Source organism: Mustela nigripes, chromosome 10 (assembly GCF_022355385.1).
Source record: "Mustela nigripes isolate SB6536 chromosome 10, MUSNIG.SB6536, whole genome shotgun sequence".
NCBI classification, from domain to species: Eukaryota; Metazoa; Chordata; class Mammalia; order Carnivora; family Mustelidae; genus Mustela; species Mustela nigripes.
The window spans coordinates 30,906,874-30,920,376 of record NC_081566.1 but is presented as its reverse complement, the minus strand read 5'-3'; the positions used below and the strand labels follow the sequence as shown (position 1 = coordinate 30,920,376).

General features: G+C 42.8%; 1 protein-coding gene across 7 annotated transcripts in view; it reads left to right on the top strand.

The window, feature by feature from the left end:
- The window catches only part of DISP1 (dispatched RND transporter family member 1), a 176,287-nt gene that overhangs the window by 149,144 nt on the left and 13,640 nt on the right, over window positions 1-13,503 (top strand). For 5 of the 7 annotated variants that reach the window (XM_059412947.1, XM_059412943.1, XM_059412944.1 and 2 more), the window contains 2 exons: window positions 7,775-7,804; window positions 13,122-13,245. In XM_059412947.1, coding sequence (XP_059268930.1) covers window positions 7,775-7,804; window positions 13,122-13,245 — 154 coding nt within the window. Of the gene's footprint in view, window positions 1-7,774; window positions 7,805-13,121; window positions 13,246-13,503 lie in introns of those variants that run through there. The other 2 variants (XM_059412949.1, XM_059412950.1) reach the window with 2 other exon arrangements.

Below are 13,503 nucleotides of genomic sequence, written 5' to 3'. Positions count from 1 at the left end.
TTCCATTGATTATTCACATGACGATTTCAGCCTCGAACTCTGATTGGGGGCGCCTGGCTTTCCAGCTCTTGTCGGATGACTTGGTGTTCAGATACCCAGGTAGTGATCTGAAGGATCTAAAGCTCCACAGAATACAGCAGAATTTCAAAGCAGGAGAGGGCTTTAGAAATGATAGAATCCAGTTCTGTTTATTGTACAGAAGAAGAGGCTGAAGTCGGAGAGCTTGGGGCCCTCACTTAGCCCCCTGTTAATCACAGGCTTCCTGACCTGCCATCATGATCTTCTTGTTACACTGTCCTCAGGATACATGTCCAGACTCTGTCCAGACTCTGTTCTGTGGTGTTTGGGTGTCATTGGCATAGAGTCTGCACCACTCGGAGCCAAACACAGCGGCCCAGAAGTTTCTGCCTCGCTGCTGTGGTGCTTCTCACTGTGGCTTGAGAACAGGTGGGCCCCGCCACGCTGGGCTCTTCCTCATGTTCCCTCAGAAAATTCCCATTTGTTCTCATCAGATTCCTTTCAGCTTAGTTGATTTTTTTAACCTTGGACTTCCGGCTGAGAAGGAATCTCTTTTCTATCCATATTATTTTTACAAAAGCTGACCTTGTTTGGGTTTTGCTTTGATCTTTATTGGATCTTTTGGCAGTGGAGTTATGTAAATTTAGTTTCTAAGCTACAGATAAATGTGAGCAAATGTGGTTAAGAAAATTTTGTTTCTCTATATACTGGTGTTCTTAAAAGCATAACGAAAGAATTTCTGTGGATGGTGAGCACTGGCCTGTCCTCCTGGCCTGCACAATGAAGATGTCACAACAGCTGCGAGGTATTGCTTACACTGTCGGAATTCATTTTGATACAGTAGATTTTTATCATTTTTGTAACTCCCCCTCAAAGGTTTTTTTGTTTTGTTTTGTTTTTTAAGTAGCAGGTATGACTTTCAACCTTCAATACTCAAACTTGTATGATAAAGAGTAATTTTGTAGAGGCAATGTAATCCCAAATATGTGGGAAATGAATTTTAAGAAAGGTGAATGACAAAAAAAAAAAAAAAAAAAAAAAAAAGGTGAATGATGTGTGTTGTAATTTTGAGCTCAAATAATTGTTTTCACGGTGAACCAAATATGGACAAGTCAAACCCAAAACTGGGGACCAGGAGAACTTGGAGGAGGAGGTGACCAACAGGTTAGTGAAGGATGTTTGTGTTTCTGCTATGGTCTCTGTCTCACCAAGGAGGGCCCTGTCCTCGTGGAAAACTGACAACTTCGACTTAAATTCAGATGTCCCTTCACTGAGGTCGTGATTAACATACATGCTATTATTTAATATAATTTGAATAGTTTGTCGAGAAAATGCAGAAATGGTTTTCCTTTTTTATAGATAAGATCCATAGAATTTTGAAAGTGAGAAGTGTTTCTGTGTCTTAATGAGAGTGATTAAATGTATTTGTTGAACCAGGTTTAATGTCAGTCTCAAACACGTGCTTACAAAACTGTGCCCTCAACCTCCAGACCAGACTTTCGGACAATCTCGCCATCCAAATCGTCACTAACTTCTCTTCCATGGGCCCTACTGCTATTTAAGTTCATTCTATAAAGATGCTCAATGTCGTTTTAGGCATTTCTGATTGTAGGTCATCATAAAGGAATATTAACACCACTGAGAATGGAAGTGTGTTCTAAGGCACTTAGTATGTATTTTCATAAATATATATGGTATGACCAGAAAACATTCTGGTGAAATGCTGAATAAAGCAGGTTGATCCATCCTAAGAATTTTTATCCCCGTATTCATTAGATTTTTCACTAAAGGAAGCTAGAAGTTATTCTTTTTCTTTCTCCCATTGCTGTGCTCCTAGAACACTCACTAGCTCTGAGCCAGGGCTCCCGGAGTCTTCAGTGCTTCTCCTTGGGGTTCACCCTGTACTCCAGCCCTAGATCATTCATCCTAAAATAGAGTTTTCGGCCCCACAGCAGCCCTTGCCTCATTAGGCTGCCCCCAAACTGTCGCTGTGACTCAAATCCTTCTGCTTGGGAAGGTCCTGCACAATGTGTGAAGTTTGCTTTCCGTCCGCCTCCTGTCACCTCTCTGAGCCCAGCCATCCCCCCAAGACCTCACTCATATTCTGCTTCTCGGATCCAGTTCAGCGCTATTCTCAGGATTACTCTGTCCTCACCTTATCTCCCTGTTCCCTGTCCACTCTATGTTTGCCCCATACCTTTAAGTTCTGCTTCTTTTCTTGTATTATTCTCCAGCTATTTTTGTCTGGATGTCATATCTTCCTGGCAACTCTCCAAGGCAGTCGCCCTGGCTGGGACTGTGTAGGTCCTGCCCCAAGGCTACTGAAGCCTATCCCTGGTGAGGAGCCTGGGACCCTGGTCTCATTAAGCCTCCAAGGGATTCATTCCGTTTACCATCAGATTACTTGTCACTTAAACCATGCAGTAAATGTTTGAACTGAGCAGAACTACCAACTTCATATTAAATGGATTTTAAGTTCTTTGAAAATTATGATCTGTGTGTAGTGTTACCTCTTTTCATCTAGTATGTAGTTAGTCAGGATTCTGTATCAGTGAGAGAAATTTTCAAATAAAATATTTCAGTCACACATACCTAAATGAACAGGTTCCCAATTTCTCTTTATAAAAATTCTTTCTCTTCTGTTTAATTATACAACCGATTCACGAATACATTCTCATGAATTCAAAAATGCAAAGTAGGGCTCATCCTTGATTCTTTCCCCCAGGGTAAAGAGGGCTATTGATTTGCTGAGTTCCCCTCCAAGTTTTTTTAATACATTTACATATTTAGGGGACCGAGGCTGTGTGGCTCAGTTGGTTGAGCATCAGACTCTTGGTCGTGATCGAGGTCATGATCTCAGGCTTGCGAGATCAAGTCCTGTGTCAAGCTCTGCGTTCAGCATGGAGTCTGCTCGAGATTCTCCCTCCCTTTGCCCCTCCCCACTCTCTCTCTGAAAGAAAGAAAATCTTTTTAAAAAAAGACAATTTCCTCATACTCAAGCATTTAATATGTACTGAATGTCTTTGTTAATATTTATAAAGCGCTTGGTGTTTGTGAGATGGTCTTTAAGCAGCGGTCCTCCACTGCTAGCCCTTTCATCTGCCCACATGGTTCATTCTGTGCTTCGTGTGGTAGCTGGAGCTCCTTGGTGGTAACAACTCCAGATGCAAAATGACCCACATGGAGTGGATGTCTGCAAGCATTCAGGACGTGCATCACCCCAGCACACCCAGCTCTGGTATGTGAACATCCAGGGTGCTTGTTTCATCTTCTCGAAGCACCCAAGGGTCCCTGAGATGATCTGTGCAAACACTGAGGACAAAGAATGCTTTTGCTTTTGTTGGAAATCTTTCAAGAACACTCATCAGGGTGTGGATTCTTTACTTTAAGGTACTTGCTTCCTCACATACCAGCGCTGGACTGAAAAGTTACTATTTGCAAACTGCCATCTTTTACAAACAGGCAATATGGTACAATCCAGGGGGACAATTGAGAAAAGAACATGCTACTTTAGGCACTTTCTTACTTAAATTTGACTACAGCCACAAAACAGAAAGTATATTTCCTTCAAAGCATTTTCACTCTTCAGAAATATGCAAAGCTGTCAGTGTTAACCAGACTTAGGATCATTGTGCAGTGAATCCAAATATTGATCATAAGCTTGTACTCCTGAAACTAATATTATATGTTAGTTATACCTCCGTTTTTTCAAAAAGAGGGAATGGAACAGAGTGGAGAACCCAAAAGTAAGCCCAGGCTTAAACGGTTAATTAGCCTTTGACAACAGAAACAAGAAAATCTGATGCGGAAAAGACAGTCTCTTCCAATTTTAGTATATGTGCTGCCGAAGCGAGCACAAGACAGTCTCTTCAACAAATGGTGTTGGGAAAACTGGACAGCTGCATGAGGAAGAATGAAACTAGGCCACTTTCTGACACCATACACAAAGATAAACTCAAAATGGATTACAGACCTAAATGTGAGACCTGAAGCCATAAAAATCCTAAAAGAAATCATTAGCAGGAAACTCTTTGACATCAGCATTAGCAACATTTTTCTAGATATATCTCCCGAGGCAAGAGAAACAAAAGCAAAATTAAACTATTAGCATTACACCAAAGTAAAAAGCTTTTGCCTTTTTAGCTTTGCCAGCAAAGGAAATCATCAACAAAATGACAAGGCCATCTACTAAACAGAAGAAGATATTCACAAATGGTACATCTAATGCCATTAGGGCTTAATATCCATTTTAATTATTAATAATAATTAATGGATATTAATATCCATTAATATAATTAAGCTTAATAAGGGCTTAATATCCATAATGTATGGAGAGCTTACACAGCTCAATACCAAGAAAATCCCAAATAATTCAGCTAAAAAATGGGGCAGAGGACCTGAATAGACCTTTTTCCAAAGAAGACATCCAAATGGCCAACATGAGAAGATGCTCAACATCACTGGTCATCAAGGCAATACCAATCAAAACCACAGTGAGCGATCACCTCACACCTGTCAGGCTGGCTAAAATCAACAACACAAGGAACACCAGTTGCTGGCCAGGATGTGGAGAAAGGGGAGCCGTCATGCACTGTTGGTGGGAATGCAAACTGGTGCAGCCGCTGTGGGAAACAGTATGGAAGTTCCTCAGAAAGTTCAAAATAGAGCTCCCCTACAATCCAGTAATGGCACTGCTGGGCATTTATCCAAAGCAAATGAAAACCCTGATTTGGAAGGAAACATGCATACCATGTTTATCTCAGCATTATCTACAGCAGCAAGGATACAGAAGAGCCCAAGTGTCCATCACGTAATGAATGGATAAAGAAGATGTGGTAGTGGGGCTCCTGGCTGGTTCCGTCGGTAGGACATATGACTCTTAAGACTCTTGACCTCAAGGTTCTCAGTTCAAGCCCCACATTGGGTGTGGAGATTACTCAAAAAAATAAATAAAATACTGCAGTTTTAAAAAATAATTTAAAAAAGAAAATGTGGTCAGTATGCGCGCGCGTGCACACACACACACACACACACACACACACACACCCTGGAATATTACTTAGCTATAAAAAAGGGTGAAATCTTGCCATTTGTAACAACATGGATGGATCAAAGGGTATTATGCTGAATGACATAGTCAGCTAGAGAAAGGCAGTTATCATATGATTTCATTCATATGTGGAGTCTAAAACACAAAACAAACAAGAGCAGAAACAGAGCCGGTTGCAGAGGGAAGGAAGGTGAGGAATGGATGATGGGGAGAGGGAAGTCCGGTTTCCAGGAATGGGATGAATAGGTCCCAGGAGGAACGGCACAGCACGGGAACACAGTCAGTGCTGTTGTCACAGTGAAGAGCAGTGACAGATGGTAGCCACACTCATGTGACTGCAGCGTAACGCACACACTTGTCACGTCAGCGTGTCACGTGCCTGACACTAATGTCACAGCCTGTGTCAGCTACACTTTAACTTAAAAAATAAATAAGAAAAAATATAAATAAATAATGCAGTTTTCCCCCATGGCTTTGATGTTCCCAACCGCTAAAAAGAATGACTTAGAATTTGTGAAGCCTGACACTGTCTCTTTCTAAGTTGTGATATTAATTCTGGAACTTTGTCAACAGGAGCAATCTAGATGGATGGGTGGCAGGTTTATGGTTTCCTAACCTCCTTTCCCTCACCCTGCAATCTCCTACTCTATCCCCAGACATTGTTACAAGAGAGAAAACACAAGGGAAACAAAAACACCATTTATAGCTTTTCCACATTTTTCCTTTCTTGTTAACTTTCCTCTCATACTTCTTTTTTTCTATTGCCTTTTTAAAGACTTCCCTTGCCTCTCTATCTGCCTCAACCCCATCACGGAGACACCCCTACTCCATACCTCCGTGCCGCCTTCCTGAGGACTTTGCGGCTCCTTAGTTGTGCCCTTGACCGAGCGATGTGCATACAGCACAGTTCACTGCCATCGGGGTCCTGGAGCCACAGTCCCCAACAGTTCTTGTTCTCAGGTGTGAGGTGCCCAGCAGCTTACTCCTAATTGCCAGGGTCCGACTGACATAGTTACAAAGTGCTTTCTTATGCAGATTAGAGCTTTGCCTATAATGATGTTTTTGTCACCCACTCGTGTACAGAAATGCATTCTGGAACTGGTCATCTGGGAATGGCACACAACCCAATCTCATCCCTGGGACTCTGTCACCGAGCAAATGCCATCTGCTTTGGTTTTTTTTTTTTTTATCCCATTGAAAGAGGCCAAAACCTAACCAAAGAACAGGCAGGTGTTCCCACCTGAGATTATTTCTGTTTGTTTGGTTTTGGCTGTGAGTTTACGTATTAAAGGTGAATGAATTCTAAAAAAGACTATTTTGCTCTGTAATAAAGGTTAGATTTGCTTGTTTTTAGAATTGTTATTTATCAACGCAATACTGAGATTAGATAAAACTCATCCTGCAGGTTGTATTAGGTAGAGATTAAAAGCAAATTGGAAGGATTTTACAGATGGAAGAAGACAGCTTCTAGTGGATGGAAGTGCAGGGAATGCCTTGCGGGCCTCCTCTGCAGGTGCCCTGTAGTGAGAGGCGGCCAAAGAACCATCACCAATGGCGAAATCAGATGGGTCTCGTGTCTGCCTGTTGTCATATCATTTCACACATCCACTTGTTGTGTCAAAGGGATTTCATGTGTTCCCACGAGGTATCTTGGTGGTAACCCGTTTTCCTTATACAATGGATCTGACATCTCTACTTCTCTAAATATCACACAAAATGAAGTCTTTATTCAAGCAGAAAGAATGTGAGGAGTCTCTGCCTCTAGGAAGTAAACTAGTCATAGATCCATGAATTTATCTGTTAAAAAAAGAAGTTAGTGGGGGTGAGTAGGAGGAGAGAGAAAATTTACATTTGTTACGACCCAAAACCTATAGAATAAACTATCATTTCTCTGTCCCAAAGTCGTGGCTCTGAGGGTCACTCTAGACCTAGAGACAACAAAGTCTGTTGGGTTCAGGAGGTCGTTTAAGGATGTATGATTTGAACACTGTGAGTAAAATACTAAGGGTTCAGATACAAGTGATTTGCTTCTTTGTTCAGTGCCTTACTCTCCCGCTCTGTAAAAGTGGTTTTCTCTTCAGGCTCAAGAGAAGCTTCATCACTGGTGTTCAGGTAGCCTGTTCTTTAAAAACCAGGGTGTGGAGGCACTAAAAGCTACCAGCCACCAGTACACTTTCAATGGACTAATTGAATGGTTTATGAATTCTATCTCAATAAAGCTTTAAAAACGAATATGTAATTATAATGAAAATATGGTGTTTTGCTTTTTGGGTAGATTTACCCTCCAGATTAAATATTCCTCATAACTTCTTGAGTAGTGGCTGTTTTGAATGAAAGCCCCTTTTGAGCCCTTCACTGATGCCATGGTGTCGCTCCTTCCCACTGTGCCCTCAGGTCCGTGGCATCCACACACCTCTGCCCCTAGCATCTGACGAGTGTGCTTATCCAACCTGTGCATGTCGGCTGTGCCTTTTCATGTAATTGTGTCATTTAATTCAGTTGTCAAGTCATCCATTTTATATGTCCACGTCCTGGGCAGCTGCTCTGACACCCTCCCCTTCCTTACCCGTCCCCTCCCTCCGCCCAGTGTGTGGGGACTCCACCTGCATCTCCACCTTGTGCCTTCACACAATGCCAAGTGCACATAAAAAGCCTTCATGTTATGATGTCTTGTTTCTGATTGCTTTTCCTCTGCTTTTTTTTCAGACCGTGCAGACCCTTCAAATTACCAAGAAGGTAAAGTAAGCTGTATCATCTCCTTAAATGATGAAGTTAGTTGCATACTTTTCTCTTCAATCCTTTGTTCACATTTTGCTGCTGTTTCTGCCTTTCTCATTCATATTTTTATGAAGGAAAAGTACATTTCCTCTGACTTGGCTTATTGAGTAATCCTCACTCCCAAAGGAAGTTTGACCTGAAGGTAGAAGTTTAGTCTTTAGATTCTGTTTGTGTTTAACAATCTATATTGGCTCCTTCCATGGGTCCCTTCCTTCTTTTCTTACTTGCCAAGGACAGAATCGCTGTTCTCCTGCCTGCCAGCAGTTGAGTTTGTAGCCCTTTGTTCCAGATAGGTTGTCTGTGTTTCTTCCACAAAATGTGGTTACCATATTAAAATGGAGGTATTCTTTCATGTGGAAATTTTGAAGTTTTATCTTTTCAGTCAAAAAGCAGAATGTTAAATGGGTGTTTCTTTTAAAAAGCCTGGTGATGTGCTTGTAGGTGGTGGTTCCAGATGTAGGTGACTATGAAATCTTTGAAACTCACCTGCTAGGGAAGCACTGATGACCAAACCCTTATCCTCTCTTTTGAGTAGAATTACTACATAAATTTTCATTTGTAAATTCCCTTTCCATTTAAAAATTACTTATTTTTAAAAATTGTGCTAAAATAGAGTATAAAATCTGCCGTTTTAACCATGTGCAAGTTCACAGCTCTGTGGCTCCCAAGTTCAAGTCACTGTGGGGCATGGCAATGGTCACCTCCAGAACTGCCTTTGCCCTGCAGAGCAGAGACTCTGCCCCCATTAAATAGCACTGCCCATTCCTCCCACCCCCAGCCACCGGTGCCACTGTCTACTTTCCAACTCTATGAAATGGACCCCACTGACGCCTCCCGTGAGTGCAGCCCCATGGTTTCTATCCTGTTGGGACTGGCCCATGTCACTCAGCAGGATGCCCTCCATGCTCATCTGTGCAGTGGCAGAATGTCCTTCCTTCCAAAGGCTGAATGACCGTCCATTGACTGGATAGACTGTGTTTATCCAAGGGAGAGGTTATAGAACTAAATATGGCATGTTGGGAAATGAATTTCCATTTTTCTACAAATAATAGAGCCCTCTGTAGTGACTAAGAGTTTTGCATTTTGATGACATTCATTTGTGTTTTTTCTTTTATTAGATTGGTATTTTTACAGGTCCTTATGTCTTCTTTTCAGTACCTATACATACAAATAGAACTTCTTCAAAAAAGCCTTTTCTGATTCCCTTGCACTAGCTGAAAGTAATCCCTGTTGAATTCACAAAATATTTATCTGTATCCCTCTAAAAACACATACTTCTTTACTTGGTTTTGTAAGTACTTGTAAAGTTGTCTGATTTTCTGTATCAGGTTCTGCGTCCCTTAATGGTGAGGTTTGCATCTCCCATGTTTTTACTCCTTGACACCAGCGTCACCTTATTCTGTGACGCTAACAGCATTGACTTTGTTACTTCCAAACAAAGAGAGAATTCTGTATCCTATGTTCTTCTGGGAAATTCCACAAGTTTCGGTCAGTCCTCCCACTAAACTGATAGCTGATATCACTAGGAAAACTATGATTAATAACATTTTGAAATGCTTGCCCTTAAGGGACAAGATAAATAAGGAATGGTTAAGAGAAATAGAAGGGAAAAGAAAAACAAGGAAAAAGAAATTTTCAGGAAGAAAGTGTTAAATACCACCAAAGTGTTAAATAACTGAAGTGTCAAATACCGCTCAATTGAGGGCGAATGGAAACCGAAAAGAGGACTAGTCTGTTGGCTTTGGCAGGTTCAAAAGAGCGCAGCCAGGCTGCAAGGGGTTATGGGTTGTGTATTCAGTCGGGAAGGGGGGCCTGGGTCCAGGACACTCACACTGTGTGAAGCCCTAATTTCTGCTCAAAGGGAAGGAAGAAAGGAGAGCCTGTTTCTAGAGAAGCCAGGAATGGCAGAGGAAAACAGCTTTGTGAGCTAAGAGAGGAAAATACCCTGTGGAGGCCCATTGTGGTACAAATGGCCCATTTAGAACTGGCCCCTACACCATGGCCCCAAGCAAAGGTTAACCCTGAAAGACACTTCATGAATTTGTTGGGACAGTTACTTCAGGATCTCTGAGCGTGCAGCAGGATACTCGTGCAAACTGCCATGTGGGTGACAGCCTGAGCCAGGAAGCCAGCTGCACGCCTGCATGGATCCCCAGCTCAGCTGCAACACGTGTCCCTGTCCTGTAGAAGGGACAAGTGCCTCCAATCTGTGTCTTCTCTGGGACTTAGCATCCTGCAGGGCCTCCCAGAGAGCTCCTCCCTATCACCAGCTGGGAAACGCTGAGGTACAGAGGCCGAAGGCATCTGCAGTTATGCTGTGGTAGCATCTGGAAGTTTCCAGAACGAGAGTGGGCACAAGCAGGACAGGACTACGTGACAGCAGGAGGAGGTATCACAGTCAAAGCAGTGGGCCTTTTGACACATCTTTCCCACACATGTGGTTCATTTTTCAGAAACATAATGCACAAATACTTTATTCTTTTTACTTAGGTACCATACAGGCCTTGAACCCAGGCTCATCAGGAGTGGGATTAGTGAAAAATGTAATGGTGACATTTATAGGCCATATTTAATTTCCTTGCTTCTCTGGTTTTCCTGCTTTATTAGATTTTTATCTTAGTATTACAACGTTGTCTGGGTTTCATATTGTACATGTGACTTGTGTTTCTCACGTGGTCCCCAAGGCTAAGCAATATCCAGTGCAGGCAGCAGTCATGAGGTATCGAGGAGAGACCCTTGTGGATGTACCCCCACGCAGTGCTCAGTGGGGTGACTCCAAGAAGTGTGAACAGTATCTCAGGAGAGCTTCGCCTGTGAGACACGCGCTGCAGGAGGAGGGAGTTGGAGCCTCTAAACCTCTCTTAGGTTTGGAAGAAGCGTACGGCCATCACTAATGCCATGAAGTTTCCATGTGCAATCCATGCACACACATGGATTTCCTCCTAGGACAGGAAAATCAAACCCCAGTGTGCTCAAGGGAAGAAAAGCAACGATTGAAAGGGGTGTTCAGGTTGTGTGTGTGTGCAGACTTTTCAGAACACAAAACAAGAAGTCATCTGGGGAAATTGACCCACGGAGAGAAAACAAAGCACTTCCAGGCCCAGTGCCCTCTGCTGTTAATGCGTTTGTAGGTAAGAAGGCAGAATTTACGGTCCATTTGCAAGGGGATTGGTCCATTCAAAGTATAGGGAGTAATTGTCTAAGCCTGGGGCCATTTTCATTTCACAGAGCTGATATTTTAAAGATCTAAAATGTAAAGGACTCTTTCTTGTTAAGGCTGAAGCCAAGAACAGAAAGTCTCAAGGGTGCTGTTGACAAAGGACTAGATTGCTTCCACACTCGTTGCTTTCATCCTGAGTTTGCATTTGGCGGAGGAGGAAACAGAGTCCGGGGAGACTATCAGCACTGGGCGTGTTCTGGAAACAGTGTGTACCTTTGAACAAGCCAAATCAGCCTCCGTGATTTATATGTTTTCATTACATTCAGAATTGTGTTCCAAGGATCGTCCATCTTATCTGGCATAATTTTTCCAGAGTGAGTTGTTAAATTCAGAATTTGCAGGCTTGTGAGTAATACTCAGACTTGGGGGCCTATGGATCTCGGTGGTTTTGCATCATGAAATGAACTGTTAGTGTGGATTAGATATTCAGTGTAAAATGTGAATTTGGGGGTGCACACTCTTGTTGCAAGTGGACTTAGTCCTGATGTGTTTTGTTTCTCTCGTGTTTGGAGCAAGAGACAATATCATGGTGATTGGGAGGCCCCTCTCTAGAGCCAGATGGCTGGGGCTCCTATTTGTGACTTTGTTATTGAGCTGCAACTGACATAGAGCATTATGTTAGCTTTGGGCACCCTACATGGCAACTCAGTATTTGTATGTATTGTGAAACGTTCACCACAGCAAGTCTGCATTGTATCTGCCATCACACAGAGGTAGAGAATTTTGTTTTCTTGTGATGAGGCCTGTTACAATCTTCTCTCTCAGGCCCTTTCACATGTGTAGTCCGGTGTTGCCAACAGTAGTCAGCATGCTGGCCCAGCTCCGTGACTCAGAGCACAGATCTGCAGCGAGAGAATGCTGTGAGAATTAAGTGAGGTGACACCTGTGACACGTAGGAGCCACTGGTAAGTGCAACCGATCATTCTTCCTGCTCCTGAGACGACCTTGAGAAGAACAACACTGAAAAATCCCTGGGCGAGTGTTCCCTTAAAGCAGAATTATGCTGTACTTTAATTTCCGTGTTAAAATTTCATTTGAAGTCAATACCCACAGAAAGCCAGATCCGTGGTGTTGAGTGATCAGAATGGAAACACAAGCAAACTTGTCTTGAAGACAAACAGCAGCTTTTCTGAGTGACGTTTAGAGCCTCTAGTCTTATTAAACCCGTGGTCTGACTTTAAAGAAATAACCCAGACACATAGAAGTAAGAAGCCAGAAACAGCCATCATAGCAGTCAAGTGAGCTAACATTGTCAAGGATTTGAAAGTAATTGTCCACAAGTGAAATTCTTCTTTTTTCTCTAATAAAAATTCAAGAAACCTGAAGTTGACAAGATACATTTTTGAATTTTTTGAAGAATTCTGTTCCATCAACTTCTGTTCAGCACAGAGCCCATTTCAAGATCTTCATGTGTCACTACAGTAAAACCCAGGATCTTACAGAAGGGAGGGACACCTAGAAGAAATGACTCCGACCTGGGGCAGGGTTGGTGACAGGGAAGGGAAACCGAGACCCCCCTGCTGAGGTTGGTTGGAGAGTGAAGGAAGGGGCAGGTACTCACAGGGCGCCTTCCAGAAGGTGCTGGTCCAGGTGCCAATACAACACTAAATGAATTCAGAAAACAGGTATCTTTCTCTCCTGGAACTGAGGCTGACATGTTCGTTATAGTTCCAGCTGGAAGGAAAGTGGCATATTTGTGGGAAGTTTTGGGTTTGGTTTGGTTATTCTGAAGATGGATACATGAGCCTCTTTGTGGGCTGAGTTCTCCGAGAACTGCCAGAGTACAAGGATGGTGAAACAAGTTCCAGAAGAGGCTGCAGGAGGATGGGTCCTGGGTTCCAGTATGTTCTCTCCCCACGTGAGGGTGTAGATTGGAGATCTCTCCAGGAACAGACATAGATGTGAAATGCTGTCTGTCTTATCATCTCACTGCATCTTTGATTGATAAACTCTAGGACTAGGTCTGAACAAGGAGGATTTAACACATTGCTCTCTCAGGCAGCAAGCCTCTATTGCTTCTAAGTGGCCTCCTGTGTGCTCCTCTCTGCTCTGCAGCTACGCATCCCTGATAGCTGACTGGCCCGTGGTGGTGCTGGGTATGTGCACTGTGTTCATCGTCGTCTGTGCCTTGGTTGGGGTGTTAGTGCCCGAGCTTCCTGACTTCTCTGATCCACTGCTGGTAAGGACAATTTAGCCCATCATATTGCTGTAGCCCACAGTTATCTCAAGAAATTCAGTATTTTAAAACGTGTAACATTATGTAATTTAGTATCCTGTTTCTTTAAAAACCTTCTCAAGCCATCAGGAGGAGCATGCAGCTCTCTTTCTGAAAAGTAAACCCTTGTCATCCTATTTTCAGGTTCTTAAAAAGTCAAGGAACTTGCTCGCCATTACAGACCTGGAAATTTTGCTTCTTGGCTCCCATGTTTAAGCTAAA